The sequence below is a fragment of the Taurulus bubalis genome (genome assembly GCF_910589615.1).
Source record: "Taurulus bubalis genome assembly, chromosome: 5".
Classification (NCBI taxonomy): domain Eukaryota; kingdom Metazoa; phylum Chordata; class Actinopteri; order Perciformes; family Cottidae; genus Taurulus; species Taurulus bubalis.
Window position 1 is genome coordinate 13763154 of NC_136593.1, and position 16505 is coordinate 13779658.

Consider the following 16505-nt stretch of genomic DNA (forward strand, 5'->3'; position numbering starts at 1 on the left):
CGACAGATAATTAGATCATAGAGGAGCCAAACGAAACCCTAGCTACTTTGTTTCTCACTCTAGCTCTGCTCAAGCCATGTTGTTTGTTTAGAGATCCTGCAGTGCACCCAGCTGAGAGGAATACTGATCAGTTAGTTGTAGCTGTAAGCAACTCTTGGGGGAGGGTGCTTTGTGATGGAGGGGTAAGTACCTTCTTGTTTTACACTTGGCTGCTAAATGCATTGCTTGAATTCTAAAATGTGCTTCAATAAGTGCAGCTTTCTGATAAACACTTTCCGGTGAAAACTTTCCATTCCTGATAATCCCACAAGCTCAAGTTCAACAAATAAAAAAAGAAAGCTTATGATCAGTGCCAAACTATCACCTGAGTAGTTTAGTTTCTGTACAAAACCCAGAGCTACAAACGTGTGACTGTACTTTTCCCATAAATGTGGAAGCGATTAAAGGATATTTCCGTTTCGATTTCATTGCTTTTAATTATCTGCTGCTTTTCCTGCATATGTCAAGACCATTCCTTAAAGGAAACAGCCTTGAGATGCCCGGTCCGGATAAGAGTGTGGTGAAGAAGACACAACTGTTGGATCGAGGCCAGTGGGGGAACAAGTTGGAATTTCTGTTGGCTGTAGCCGGAACTCTGGTTGGGCTAGGAAACCTCTGGAGGTTCCCCTATTTGTGCTACAAAAATGGGGGAGGTAAGCAGGATTCCCATACAACAAGAAAAACATACAATGCTTATACTCTTCTGCACAAAGTCATGCAGCTGCACTTAATCAAATTGGTATGTCAACAATTGAGAAAAAAGAACCATGGCAAATAAATACATCTTAGCGATAAGAAAGTTGCTCCGGCGATCAAGGGCTGTTTGTTATTAAAGGAACCGTTTGTCTTGGTTTAACCAAATGCAGCTCAGGAGACAAAGGACGTCATTGTTTCCTGACAAATTTGAAAGTCATTCATTTACATACAAACATTATATGGTATATTCTTTAGAAAGTCATTCCATGTTTTGCTAAACTCTGCAGGCACTTTTCATCAGGACACAGATAAAGGGGTTCGATGTTTTGTTACTAGTTCTTTAGAATTTACGGAATACATTCTATAAGAAGAATCCATGTTGGTTATTTCAGTATCCAGATGTTTCCATGCAAAAGACAAAAAAAAAGACCATGAACAACAATCTTCTTGTCTACGCTCTCTACCAACAGAAACCATCATGTTTGATGTAAGTCGTTATCTATGGTTTACAGAGGGAGCGGTGTTTTGATATGCATGTAATGTTTCTCTCAGGTGCATTTCTGGTTCCTTACGTCTTGTTCCTGCTCTCTTGTGGCATACCGATGTTCCTCCTGGAGACAGCCATGGGACAGTTCACATCTCAAGGATGTATTACCTGTTGGAGGCACTTCTGCCCCCTATTTGAAGGTCAGTGTATTTAAAAGAAATGCATCATATAACTAGTAGTGTAAATAATCATCATCATTCTGACAAATTTCACAATTACATATATGGTATGTGTAATATATATGTAAAAAAACCCATTTCTAAAAGGAAATGTTTCACCCTTCAAGGGTGAAACTTTTACTTCCCTTTTATTTATACAAATGCATGATGCACAGGTACATGCAATCATATGTAATTTACAGAAGACCATATATATATATATATATATATATATATATATATATATATATATATATATATATATATATATATTACTTTTACAGATACATAAAGACAGCCTTATCTACTTCAGCCGATTAAAAACAAGCATTAGCAGGCACACGTTTGTAACAAAAATGATAAAGACACCAGATTTTCTAATGGGTATTGTTCTTGATGACTGCTTTGAATTCCATGTTGATGCCAACTCAAAAAGGTTTCAGAAAAATTAACTTTTTCACATTTTTTTCTGAGATGATAACAATTCACTTTATCATTGGTTTGGAAATCTGAATTTGACCAAAAAAGAATAGACTTGAAAGGCTCGTTGGACAGTTAGATTGCAGAGAGGCGTCAGGTTATGGTCTTGGATTTTCATAACAGGCGAATCTTAAAAGGGCTAATGCTATATTGGGCTGCTAGAACCATCCTCTCATGAAGAAAGGTTTTGCCTCCAGAACCTCGTTTCAGGAGACTGTAAAGAGAACTCTAAGATTCCACGTCGCTTTCATCCCAAATGCTATCAATATGCTCAATAGCATAAAGCACTCTGGCTGCACTCTTTGCACTTTCCTTGCACACTTGCTTGTAGATGTGTGTGAATCTTTCAATTCCCTGCTCTAGCTCTGTGTTTTAATGTTTTGATGTGTTGTTGATGTTGTCTTTGTCTTTTTGTATTCTGTTTTATGTGAATACTGGCTGCAAATAAAACTTCCTCAAATGGGATGATAAAGATAACCTTTAACCTTGAGTTAAGCTGAAGAAAAAGTCTCTATCCCTTAAACCTTGGAGAATAAGGTCCAAAAGATTTTTTTTTTATTTTTCATCCTGTGGTTTTATTTTGAAGGGATTTTTTTATGCAACTTGTTTTGCATTTGTTCCTCCAGGTTTTCAGCAGCGTCTGCCAGGTTGGGTCAAACCATCCTGATATGGGGCAGACTCTGGGTTTTTAGGCTAATTCAATTAAACAGCCTACTGAATATAAAATTTACAACTGATGGCGCTGCCTGCATGACAGGAAAAAACTCAAGGGTCGTGAGGAGAATTGAGTGCTGCTTAATTTTCTATAAAGCACAATGTTTTTCAGTATTTACCTAGTGATGAGGTAATCACAAGAAAAGTTAATTTTGCATTTATGAATCCTTTTGAATTAGAATTGTTTAATTTATTTTGAATTTGTGGAAAAGCTGCTCCTCAAGACAGTGACTTGTTCCATAGTAAAGTGTTTGTCATAGATTCAGTGAGTGTGTATTCTCAGTTAAAGTTAGGTCATTTGAGTCTTTTTGAAACTACTTCTTAGTTGTTGGACTTTTTTGTTTGTGCATGAAAGCAGTTGAGTCTGTTTGAACATTTTAACACCTCTGTGTGTTAAAAGACTCTGTTTCACCACTTGAATGACACTCTGTGTGCACACACGATGTGTCCGTTGCTTCTTGAAACTCCCAACTTGGCAAAATATCAAAAGACCTAATGTGACGCAGAGATTAGTATTGACTCTGAGACGCACCCAGACATCTCAAATGTAAATATCAAACATATGAAGAAGTGTTTAAATCTTGATTCCCACGAAGTGACCCAAGTGACAAATAAATACCTATACCATAATACTTTTAGTTACGTTTATATCAATGTGTGTTTGCTAACTTACTTTAAACATAACTGCAACATGAAAGATATATTCTTTCAATCAAATCATAATTTCTATTTTTAATTTTTTGATTAGTTGAGTTACTTTACTAATCTCTATTCTAAGTAACCGCTGCGGTACAAGTACCCCTGGCTGGGAATCACTGCTCTGGTGAGTTTGCAGCAGCAGGATGGTGTTTGTGGGATTGACTCAAAATAAAGGAACATGTCGCCCAGAGCAACAGTGTGTCGAAACGATATGTTTTTATCAATGACACAGAGGATTAAGATCAAGCAACACTTGGTAGTAGAATCAATTCATTGTTGGTTTTGGTCTTTTCATGGAACGTCTCGACATTTGAAAACAAACCGATCTGGATAACTGCACACAGATTGGCAGCGTTTGACTCTGTGACACTCGGTCTTACTTGGTTTCTCTTTCTGGAAGTCTCCTTGCCATCATAAAAAGCATTACACACGTGTTAACTGGTCTCTTAACGCTGGTCGTGGCAGGTGTGCCAGCTGGCTGAGTGTAAAGACACTCTGCACTTCCAATCAGTGTTAAAAGCTAACCGATCCACGCCACACTGACCAGGTAGGCAGGCCTGTCTGAGCCAATCCACATCGCTTTGTCTCCAACGGCACTTAAATAATGCCCAAGCATACCACAATCTGCTTTACCTGCCAGGACTTCAAAAACAAACCTTTCTTCAGGTATGAAAATGCTATACGCAAGGGGTCGGCCATCTGTACCATTTTAAAGTTTTCTTGTTGATCACTGTGCCATATAAACACTAAGTTTAAGCATGACACCACATTAACAAGTTAAATCTCCAATAGAGCTGTACTTTATTCCATTACTATAGGCAAAGTGCATAGCAACATTAAAAAAAAATACTTTCCTATAATCAAGACATTGTAATTAAATATGAGATCCTTTCACAAGAAGGCTGCCATCCTTATGAAAACATCCACATAGATCTGAGTTGAAATCATTAACCAACCAACCTTCCACCAAGCATGTATATCAGTAAATCAGAGGCATAGTAAGGCGGGTCTTCATGGAATGTGGAAGTGAAAAGAAAAACATTCAAACGACCATAAATAACAGGCCATGTAACTGTGAGGAGCTGGGAAAGAAGTAGGCCTGAGACTCATAGTGAGTGTGCCATTGGTTAAGCTACCATAGGTCAATGGTGGCAAACATTACCTACTATTATATGTTTTATTATTTTGGCCGTCATTATCTATAATCTACATTGTCCACACCCTTTCTGTCTCCTCAGGTATTGGCTACGCTACCCAAGTTGTGATTGCGTATGCTGCCGTGTCATACATTGTCATCCAGGCGTGGGCCTTCTTTTACCTCTTCTCGTCCTTCAGCGCTGAGATCCCATGGGCCAGCTGCAGAAATGCTTGGAACACAGGTAGACATGCAAACAGGTGCAGAAATGAACCATGTGCATGACAGACGTCTGTGTTAACGTGTTTCTCATCATTATTTTTAATCTTGTATCTTTATAACAGCAGCAATAGAGAAACTGGTCCACTAGTTTCTCTAGTGTTTGGATTCAAATGGTGAAAAAACAGACTTTCTAGAAAATTGCTTACATAATTGATTGCTTGACTGATGAAGCTATTAGTTTCATAACAGTACTGTAGCTAACAAAAGATACAGTTAGTTAACTAAAACTGCCACAGTGGAGGGTCCTTCACAGCTAAAATGACTATTGCATGGTTGAGGATTATTGTGTATTTGCTGAGTAGAACTGCATCTGTCTTTTCAAATATGCATCTACACTTTGATCAATGAAAACATCTCCTGCTGTTTTTTTCTCTCAGAGTCTTGTGTTGAATTTGGTAAAACAAATGTGTCATCCAATTGGACAGCGAACGCAACATCGCCTGCAACAGAATTCTGGGAGTAAGTTGAATTGACACCTGTCTATCTTTATAGCTGATGTCACATGTTTTTAGGAGCTTGATCACTAAAGGTGCATTGACACCCCGTTGTTTTGTGCATTTGTCTTTCTGTAAACACAGCCCATTGAACGTAATTAGTCACATTATACCAAGTGACAAATGAGTCAGATGACTAGGAACTCACATAACTAATGACACTGACGACTCACGTGACGAAATGTCAACATTTAGTCTCCTGGATGAATGTCCTGTGCTTGTTTAACCCATCCACTACCACCTCCCTTTGTGCACTGTATCTCTCTCTTTATATGACGTCAGTTGCGTCGGGATCAGACGTTGAGGGGAACTGACCAAGCATCGGTATTTGATGAGTTGGGGTCAACAAAGATGGAAATAAGTACAAATAAAAGGATAATTTACAATAAAAGAAGAAGAAAAAATGTAGTAAGAAGTATATACAACTAGTAAAAGGGTAGAAAGTATGTGAAACTGTACAAGAAAGAACAAGAGAAATTAACGGGAGGAAAACCTAAAACGGCCTTTGAGGTGCAATATACAGGATTCACATAGTAGCAAACTATTCATACATTTAGTTCAAAATAAAGCTCAATGCAACCAAGTTCCTAGCAAGGCTGTGGTCTTCATGTGTCACAAACAATGTTCAAAATAAGCTCAGAATATATGCTCTGTTTATTTCAATAATTATTTTAGCTGCCATTTTGAGTTTTCAGATATATATATATATAGTTATAGATCCAAGTTACAGTTATAGTTCCAAGTTTCCAAACTTTCACTCTGTGATTAGAACAGAATCCTACAAAGATTACTTACAAATATTATTTGGCAGCAAATTCATGAAAACAGGGTGTGACATTTATTTTGCTATGTCATGGTCAACCTTTCTCAGTAGATAACATGTAGAACATTCAGTAATCTATGTATGTAGCTCAAGCAATGAAAACAACCGTCAATTTGACTTCAATTTTCAGTGATACACCACATGAACAACTTGTTGTGTCCCTGCAGGAGGTTTTCCTTTCCACGAACCATGTATGATCTATAACGATAAAGAGGTGATATTGTTAGAGAAGCAGACTCTTATGTATTATTATTATTTTCCACATGAATGTGGTGCAATGTAGCCATAACAATGTGAAATGTGATCAGTCACATTGATGCTTCACTATCATAATAACCTTCTTGATTATCTTATGAATTAATTATAGTTGTGAACAACGTTCCCAGGGTTGTTGTGTTCATACTGACCCTGTTTTGACAATATGTTTTCTTTTCAGGAGACGAGTGTTGGGTATATCTAATGGAATTGATAAGATTGGTAGCCTGAGGTGGGAGTTGGCCCTGTGTCTCTTACTGGCGTGGGTCCTTTGCTACTTCTGTGTTTGGAAAGGAGTGAGATCCACTGGAAAGGTACAAAATACAGGAAACACCTCAATAAATGAACCATTACCAAATGCAGATGCCTCCATAGATAGCATACTTTACAATATTTGCACATTTCTAAAACAAAACTATCACTCTTAGAAAACTGCACAGAACTTTTTTTTATATAAGATATATTGTACATCATTTTACAGTCATTTTTCTTCTATAGTTGTTTCTTGATTTTGTACTTACTTTTATTTTTAATTAAATGTTCTCTTACTATGTTTATGTTACGAACCGACACACAAAAAGCAAATTCCTCATACCTATTATAAACTGGATTCTGCATCTGTTTATATATCACTAAACATCAGTTTTTATGGTTGGTATGGCTGGTTAAAGTATAACCAGGAAGAGATTGTATGTGTGATAGATTGTGGGCCAGCTGCACTCCCAGGAAATAATATTTCACAAATGTCACCTTGATATTTCCTTTGTTTTTCCTTTTTTGTGACTTGTGCTCGTTCTGTTGCTGTTCTGTTGTTGCTTCTTTTCCGATTCCAATAATAAATTGTGAATTAAAACAACATTTGAAAACGGCCTTTGTCTCATTTTGACAGGTGGTTTACTTTACAGCCACTTTCCCTTACGTGATGCTGGTAGTTCTGTTGGTTCGTGGACTCACTTTACCAGGAGCTATGGACGGCATAGCTTTCTATCTATATCCTGACCCGACAAGGTTGGTGGATCCTCAAGTAAGTAATACAGTTAAACATTCAACTTTAGACAAGCTGCCCGCACAATCGCCTCCCACTGGAAGCCCAAATACTGTAAAATACTTTAATTGCATGATGTATGCGTCCACTTTTACAGTAGTTTAAGTGGTGAAAGTTTACTAATATGTATGTTTTGGCATCTGCTTAGGTTTGGATGGATGCAGGTGCACAAGTTCTTTTTTCGTTTGGGATTTGTCAGGGGAGTTTGACAGCTTTGGGCAGTTACAATCAATACAATAATGATTGCTACAAGTAAGTGCTTTCTGCTTTTTTTAAAATATCTAAATGCATCATGAAAACACATTTAGATTCTTACAAAAAAATGTTTCTTTTGCTTTCTCTGACATAATATTAGAACTTGATTAGAGCTGCAACTAGTCATTAAATGATGCTGATTTGCTCTAAACCAAAAAAAGGTCAGAAATCATGAAATGTGATGATTACATTTTCCTGGGCAACATATTTAAATTGCTTGATTTGTCCATTTAACATTTAAAACCAAAAGAAACTACTTTCACTGTTGTAACAAAGATAAGCAGGAAATCATCAAATTTCAGAAGCTGGAACCAGAGAATGTTTCCATATATATATTCCTTTTGATTCAGACTCATAGGTCCATATAGCAAAAAAATAGTTTGGCATGAGTAACACATTTCTGTCAGAGAGACATAAATAGGTAAGCAGCCTTAGTTTGGATCTAGTTTGTGATACTACCATTAATAACACTATCTGTGCTTTCTGTGGCACATTGTGTGGTGCTATGTTGTTCTAATTTAATGTTTATCATTTCCAACCTTTGGTCTCATTTGTTACCTAAAGTTGTGATACAATGTTATGTGAAAACTTGAAAAAGATACAAGCAGTCAAATGCTCAATCAATCAGCAAAATTATTGATAAATGATAGGAGAAAGGAGATCATAAATTAATTTCCTCACTTTAAAAGCCATTATGTGTAGAAATGTCAAACAATCATAGCAACCTATTGTACCAGCATACATTTTGTTTGTAGAAGATTAAGGGGATCTCGCGATATAAACTGATGTGGTCTATGTGTTGCTTCCAGCATGTTTTGCTCTCTAACACAATGTCTTTTTTTATGCGGCCACTGGGGCGGCACCAAAGTTATAAATGTTGAGAGGGGAAGAGGTACAGTAAAGTAAAAGCCTTTATTCAATCAGGCATGATAATCAACCTGCATGCTCTTCATCAAGGCCGAGTTAATGAAAGGCAGACATAATCATATAAAGATGATAATTCACCGCATTGGCGTTAACATTTTACATCACTCATCATCCCTGTGTATGTATAGATGTCAATATTTGTCGTCTTGAACAGCCACTGTGTTCACTTTTACCGTTATCTCTCCATCAGGCTCTAGGCTATTGTTTTCTTCTCATTGTAACATGTATACAAAATTCCATTAGTTTGAAAATATATTTATGTATATATATATTACCAAAAAGTTTTGTTTGTTTCCTCAGGGACACGTTTATTCTATGTTTGGTGAATGGCGCATCAAGCTTTGTGGCAGGATTTGCCATTTTTTCAGTTTTAGGCTTTATGTCTTACGAACAAGGACTGCCCATATCTGAAGTGGCTGCTACAGGTGAGACCACCACTACAGCACTTATGTTACAGTACATTTGATATGTTTTGGTAAAGAGCTCCCACAAGAAATAATGATATAGACAGGGTTGAGAGTATAGCTCCCTCAAAAACATGTTTTATTGTGGCTTTACCAGGGGTTCTCAACTTAAGATCCACTACTGATTTTTCACAGATTTACGAGGTCCTCCTTTTAAAATAATGAGGACAAAACATCACATGACCAAACAGGGAGGACAAATACATTGGAATGTACATATGTGATCTGCCACTGTCATCTTTAATAACCAAAATAAATGCTAACACTCAGTGAGACAGGAGAATGGTATTGCATTTTGGTTGTAGCTGCCTCCAGTCAAAACGCGTTGGGCTCTTCCCGATGATGCAAGTGATTGGTGAGGGGATATTTAAACGTAACTGATCATCAAAATTATGCTTTTTAATTTGAAGTTTTTCTATTCATGTGAATTCTTGAGCACATTTAGACATAAAGATAATGATGTTTTTAAAATTACAAAATAATAAAACCATAGGTTAGCTATTTTAAAGGCCAAAAGAGATTGTACTAATATTAATAATAGCAACTGTGCTTTATCTTTGAAATCAAAAAGTTTAATTTGCATGTTCTCAAATACAGGACCTGGCTTGGCATTTATTGCCTATCCACGTGCAGTAGCCATGATGCCTTTTCCTCAGTTATGGGCTATATGTTTCTTCGTCATGGTCATCTTGTTGGGTGCTGATACACAGGTGTGATAAAAAAAAGAAGAACATTTACATTAAGCAGATTTCAAGTTAGTTTTATTATTTAACCTTTGTTAATTACATACAACAGCTTCTTTTCAGTGTCTCAGTTGACTCATCATTCTGTGTCTCTGGCAGTTTGTGAGTCTGGAGTGCCTGATGACCTCCGTGACAGACATGTTCCCCACCGTGTTTCGAAGAGCTTATCGTCGAGAGTTGCTGCTGCTGTGTCTCTGCACTGTGTTCTTCTTCCTCGGCCTCCTTCTCGTCTCAGAGGTGTGAACTCATGTTGGTGGTGTGTTCACAATGAATAAAAAGCAAGACTGCTTACCGTCCACAAATAGGCCAATACAATCTTTCCTGGACCTGCAGCATGCTGAGTCATCTAATTTAAGCAAAGCAAAAATGTTAAGCATCTGAACATTAGCCAACATTGTTGTGTTGTTTTTGTGTTTGATACGCAGTAACAGTTTCCCCTTTATCTTCCTGCAGGGAGGCTTATATTTCCTTCAACTTTTTGACCATTACGTTTGCAGTGGCAACAATCTTCTCCTTCTTTCAGTGTTTCAGTCGATAGCAATCGGATGGATATACGGTGAGTCATTAATCAAACAATGTTCTTGTTACAGCTTTTGTTTATATGCCTATTGAAATGATCTTCGACCAAATTATTAGAAGTTTTAATAATATTTTCAAACCATGGTTGTTATTCCTTGAGGCAAATCATTTAAAACCTTTATTCAGTGGTTGGTATTTGTTCAAGTCAAACACTGAACTAACATGACAACATGCTTTGACTAATTTTATACTGGAGCAAATCTGAAACATAAATTAAAAATAAACTGCCACTGTGAGGAACTGGCTCAGCAGACTGCTCTGAAGTCCAACATCTTCATCTGTTGAGCACTTGGCGGTCTCAAAAGAAGCTTTCTGAAATGTTTATGAATATAAATAAGTATTATTATTATTTTATTTATTTTATCTAAAAAAGTTTTAACAGCTGAAAATGAGGCCCAATATATCAATATCTGGGGTTTTGTTGGCATAAAAGTAATATGAAATGGCAATAAAAAATTATTAGTTTGAGGTCATTTAGAAACATTGCAGATTTTGTCCACCAGAGAGCACTGACAACTGTACAATAGTGCGCTCTGTACATATCCTAGTCAAAACTCTTTTAATAACCAAATATGAGGGATTCTTATTTGAAAGATTAAGTTCTCGTGTTGGTTACAAAATAGTAAAAGGTTTGGGGCTTAAAAGTACATTAAAACCATTGAATCAGATTTAAGTTCAGGCTACAGCAGAGCTATCAATATCTCTAAACTGAACAAAATGTTGGCAAAAGGTTATACAGTTACACTAAAAACAACATTTGACTGTTGATGTTCTCTGGGTTTCAAACCTACAAGTTGTTTGTTTATTACTGACTGAGGTGAGTGTTGACGCTCCAGTCCTAACTTACATTCTTTTGGCACATTTTTGGCAACGTGGACTGCACTTCTACCTACTGCCTAACTCCTGTGGTACTTGGTCAGTTGATTTACTAGATATTTAGTCCACACTTAAATTCCTGTGCTTTCCTTTACATTCAGCTGTCACTCCTGTTTAAGCTTGATAGACAATTGATCTTCTTGAGGGTGGGCGTTTGATCTCTGTGGCACTCTTTCTTTGACTTTCAATGACTACAAAAGATCTAAGAGAGCTCAAAACATTCACTCTATAAAACACATCCTTCACACTGCCTCCTTGTCAACTAGGATTTAAATGCCTCCTCAGAGGGGTTTAGGGTTAATGTGAGAAATCATGCAAAACTTTAAAGCAGTGTTGTCAGCTGTAGTAGGTTAAATATGTTATATTAAAAACAAAATAGTGAATAATAATATATAAATAGTTAAATATTGTAACACCAGCACCCACACTAGTCTTAAATATCACCATTGTCCATTTCAATACATGTGGGATTTGGAGCCAGTGTCAGTTATCAATATATTACATCATGCATTTGTTTGTGCTGTAACTTGAGTTTTGGGTGACCGAGCAGAATGTTTTTTCATATCTGCAGATTTGAAGTCAAAACAGGCTGTTTATTTTCCTTTTCATTCCCAGGTGCAAATCGTCTCTTTGACAATATTGAAGACATGGTAGGTTACCGTCCAGGGTGCCTAATGAAGTACTGCTGGCTTTACATTACCCCCACTGTTTGTCTGGTGAGTGAAATGTTTTATTCAAATTGTCTCAATAGTATAAAGAGGGTAAAGAAAAGTGTATTTTACAGAACAAAATAGTGCCTACTGTGAAGTGACACAGAGAGGGAAGAGGGAAGAGAATCATATTGCCACCTATGTTATTGTGGTATATAATTCAGGAAATGTAATATGTTGACATTTAACAGAACAAATACAATCTCTTTTTTTCAACTTTCCCAATCATTCACCTTTTCAAGTTCAACTGTCTCTGAGTAAAAATGCAAGTAGAGGGAATGAGATTGTTACATAACATTAAACTGTAGTATATAAAAACAACCAAAACTGGTCCTTACAATAAGATGAAGTAGAGAGAGAAACAAGGAAGGGACGAAAAAAAGATTCCTATTATTATTTCAAACGTTCAAAGTTTGGGGCAATTCAAACGAGAAATGACAACAATGTTCTTTTCAACAAAGCCAAAGAAAGATAACATACATGTCCAAATGTATGTGGACCCAAACAAAGTGTGTGGATGAAAAAAAAAAGCACTTACACTTACACTGACAATATGATAATAACAGCCTCTCACTCTTCTGGGAGATTTTGGAGCCTGGCTTTGATGTTAGACAATAAAACTTAGCTCATGCTTTCATTTTCCCCAGAGGTGTTAGTCAAAAGGTCAGCGTCCGGTTTCACAATTTTTTTTTTTTATGTTAGGCTAGTTTAAAGTCTATAAAGTTAGCCTCCTTACCCCGAGGCTGACTTTGAACTAAGAGCCATGTTTCCACCGTAGAAGAAGTAGTATCTGCTGGCCTGTGGTGAGAAAAGAGAGGAAAACGTTGCTCATATTTGGTGGTTAGCTAACGGTGTGGAGCAAACAATGCACAGTACAAAGCCACGGCATCTCAGCTCTGCTGCAGGACTGCACTGTCGCGGAAGTTTCTAGTGTTAAGAAACTTAATCACCAAATCTTCCCAGTAAAATATTTTTAAAAAGGCTGCTGGATTGAAGGAGGCTGATTGGTTTGATGGGGTTTATTTTACTCAGAATTGATGGCAAATTAGTCCAATTCAGAGAGTCAAGAACCAGACAGCGTTCAACGTGCAATGGATGAATTTAGACGTCCATCTGAAGTCTGACTAGATCTAATAAAGGCATGTTTATTCTATCGTCTATATCTATCTGTGTGAAACTGGCTTCAGGGCTCTGCAGGAGAGCAAAAGAGGCCAAACGCATTGGCTGAAATGCATTCTGGGAGCCCAAAGGCTACTGACGATAATTTAGTTTTGTATTGGTTTTAAATTAGCTTATAGACTGGCAATGTGACACAACCACAGTAGTTTGCGACGCCTCTCAACTCCAACTTCAGTCTCACATCTCAAGTTGCTCATCTGAAAGTAAACAACGAGCAGCGCATGGAGACCCAGATATCAGCTGGCTACATTGGATCCCCCAAAATATAGCCCTTTGCCCCCAGAGGCTCATCCATTGTCAGACCGATGCCAGATGCAAATGTTATGAGTTGAATCTGAATCTAAAATAGTGCAGATAGCTGAAGGGGAGGCGGAGGCTGCCAATAGCAGGCTTATACCCACAGTCGATTTCTATTGAATATAAAACTATTTATTTCGGGACTTTTTCTTTAAGGATATTTATGTTGAAACAGGTAAGCGCATTCTCAACACTTTTGCCGCAATGTTAGAAACACACTGTCTTCTAAAATATAATTACATGCAAATTAAGATTTCACAGCGTAGCTCAAACTATGAAAAACCTGCCCAGACCAAAAGGACACTAATGTATCTGGACAGGGGTGTCCAAATAGTTTTGCTCATATAGTGAAAAGACGGCACAATATATCTGTATATTTTTCACATGTGTATTGTTTTTATGCCGAGCACTTACATGTGTTAATAATAAACATAACATTCTTTTAGTAGAAAATATTTGATAAACTGGACATCAGGAGGTAAATGTTAGTGATCTGACCTGATTTTACTGAAACTGGATAGAAATAATGGTTGTGTTTTTTCCCTGTCAGAGTACCTTCATCTTTTCATTGGTGAGATACAAGCCTCTCAAGTTCAACAAAACCTACGTCTATCCGACCTGGGCTTATGCTTTGGGCTGGTCCCTTGGAATGTTCTGTGTTCTCCTGGTTCCTCTGTGGATCATCTTTAAACTCGTGCAGATGAAAGGGACTATAGGGCAGGTATGTACTCAATAAAGAAAGATTACATTCATAAAATATGAATATTACAAAAACATGTGATATTAATATTTCTGTGACGTGAAGCAATTAGTCGATCAATAGAAAATTGACAAAAAATGCTTTGACCTTTTGACCTGTTGGTCGGACAAAAACACAATTGAAAGGTTTCAATTTGAGCTCTGGGAAATTCTTTAGGGGTGTTTTTCTCACTATTTTTAGACATTTCATTTAATTAATTATTATCGTGAAATATAACAGCAGATTAATCGAGAATGAAAACAATCTGTAGTTGCAGCCCCAATGGGATCATTACAAAATGACATCAGTTTGTGAATGTACATGTCAATCTAAAAGTGAAAACCCAACTTTAATACATACTAATTATAGTATACTTTAACTTTTATTATATACTTTAACTTTATATAATAGTTTGATTTTGTTCACATTTTAGTAATAATTTGTGTACTTTCATTTCATTGCTTTAATTATTGCTTATTATAATTACTTAGACTTTGTCAGAGAACAAGGGAGAACAGTAGGTGATAAGACTGTGTGGTAATACCTTTACGACTGGAGCATCTAAACACATTTGTTGTACTATTCTTGCAAAATGCCCACACATTTTAACAGTACTTTAATACCATTTATAACATGTACAGTAAGTTAATTGTATGGTTCATTTGAGACAATGAAGAACTGCCTCAAATTGCGCCATAAATCTGGATCATAGTGAGGTAACAGTCCTCTCCTACAGTGCAAAAAATACAAGGTTGGTTATTCAATTACAAAATGTTCCAACATTGAGAAGTAATTACTGAGAGAATTATAGCACAAGTACTGTTGTACAAAACTCAGAGTCCAATTAAAGACACACATGAGATGTAAAAGTTTTCAAAAGGAACAGTAGTGGATCGACAAGGCCCTCCAGCCAGACATGCATGTCAAGGAGATGCAGCTGCACGTAATAACAAAAAAACTCAACTTGACACTAAGAAGTGTGAGAAATTAGAGGTGAGAGGCAAGGCTTTCCATGTAGCCTCTGTTATATTTGAGCCTGTATGTTTCTGAATTTGAAGCAATCAACAAAAAAGTCAGAAGATCACATAGTTATTACACTTCATCCTTCGGGGTACATGAATATAGGCATCGGATAACAATCTGTTCACAAGTTGAGAAACTAAAGAACACAACAGTCGACTTCATGGTGACCCCAGAGGAAAACTCAGGATCAAGTAAAAGAAAGCAAACATGTGTTTCTGCTGACCGGTTTGGGAAACCTGCACTGAATGTCAACAGTTCTACTAACATGAACTGACTGATTTTGTTTCCACAGAACCTCAGGCAGCTTTGTCGCCCTGAAATCAAGATGCACGACACAGCGAAGCAACCCGAGCAATGCCCTTTGAACCCAGACAACTCTCTTACTCCTGCTGCCAATGAATACAAAGCAAGTGGTGGAGCTGAGATGGAGATGCACATGTGTGAAACTGAGAGATAGATATAGATAGATAGATAGATAGATAGATAGATAGATAGATAGATAGATAGATAGATAGATAGACAGATAGACAGACAGACAGACAGACAGACAGACAGATAGATAGATAGATAGAAAGAAATATTTTATACTGAAGTACTTTAAGTATCAGGTATTGATACCTTGAGACTTATATATCAGTTCACAAGGTACAAATCAAGGAAAAAACATGGTATAAATCCCCCCCAAAACATGTTAGGTATCAAATAATATAAACATAAAAATCAGGGCTACAATAATATATGATCGGATATAATACAACCTCTAAACACAACTCAAATAATAAATAGGATTAGGTGTTAGGATTAGGGCGAGGGCTTAAAGGGCTGCACTGTTTCTAAACTTTCTAAAGTTATGCAGGCTGACAGGCTGCATAAGGAATTCAACCATATAAGGAATTCAACCATATATATATATACATAAATATATATATATATATATATATATATATATATATATATATATATATATATATATATATTTAAATATATATATGTATACAATACATATACACACACACAAACATTTGAAATGGTTTGCCTTATATATTATATTATTTTCCTCTAGTAGCTATGTATGTTCCATATTATATATTTACTGTTACATTGATTTACATGCATTTGTTATTAGATTACTTTACAATTAAATGGTGATAATTTCTAGAGTCTGCTACCAAGAGACAAATTGCTTCCGACCGTTCAGTCTGCTTTGTCGTGTAAACCCACCACACTCATCTCACCTAATGATATTGTTTATTTACGGGTCTTCAAACTCACAAATGTTTATGTGGATTAACAAATTGTACATATATTCGTATTATAATAATAGAACAAACTAAAGAGTAGTAATA

General features: G+C 36.6%; 1 protein-coding gene across 1 annotated transcript; it reads left to right on the forward strand.

The window, feature by feature from the left end:
• Positions 1-499: 499 nt before the first annotated feature.
• On the forward strand, positions 500-15899 carry LOC306736279 (sodium- and chloride-dependent GABA transporter 2-like; the record flags this gene model as incomplete). Its single annotated transcript, XM_079217896.1, has 14 exons — positions 500-692; positions 1288-1422; positions 4572-4712; positions 5128-5209; positions 6504-6636; positions 7212-7346; positions 7516-7619; positions 8850-8974; positions 9611-9723; positions 9856-9993; positions 10210-10312; positions 11827-11927; positions 13948-14118; positions 15452-15899. 14 exons carry the CDS (start codon positions 500-502, stop codon positions 15614-15616), a joined length of 1839 nt encoding a protein of 612 aa, XP_079074022.1. The 3' UTR covers positions 15617-15899.
• Positions 15900-16505: the final 606 nt, after the last annotated feature.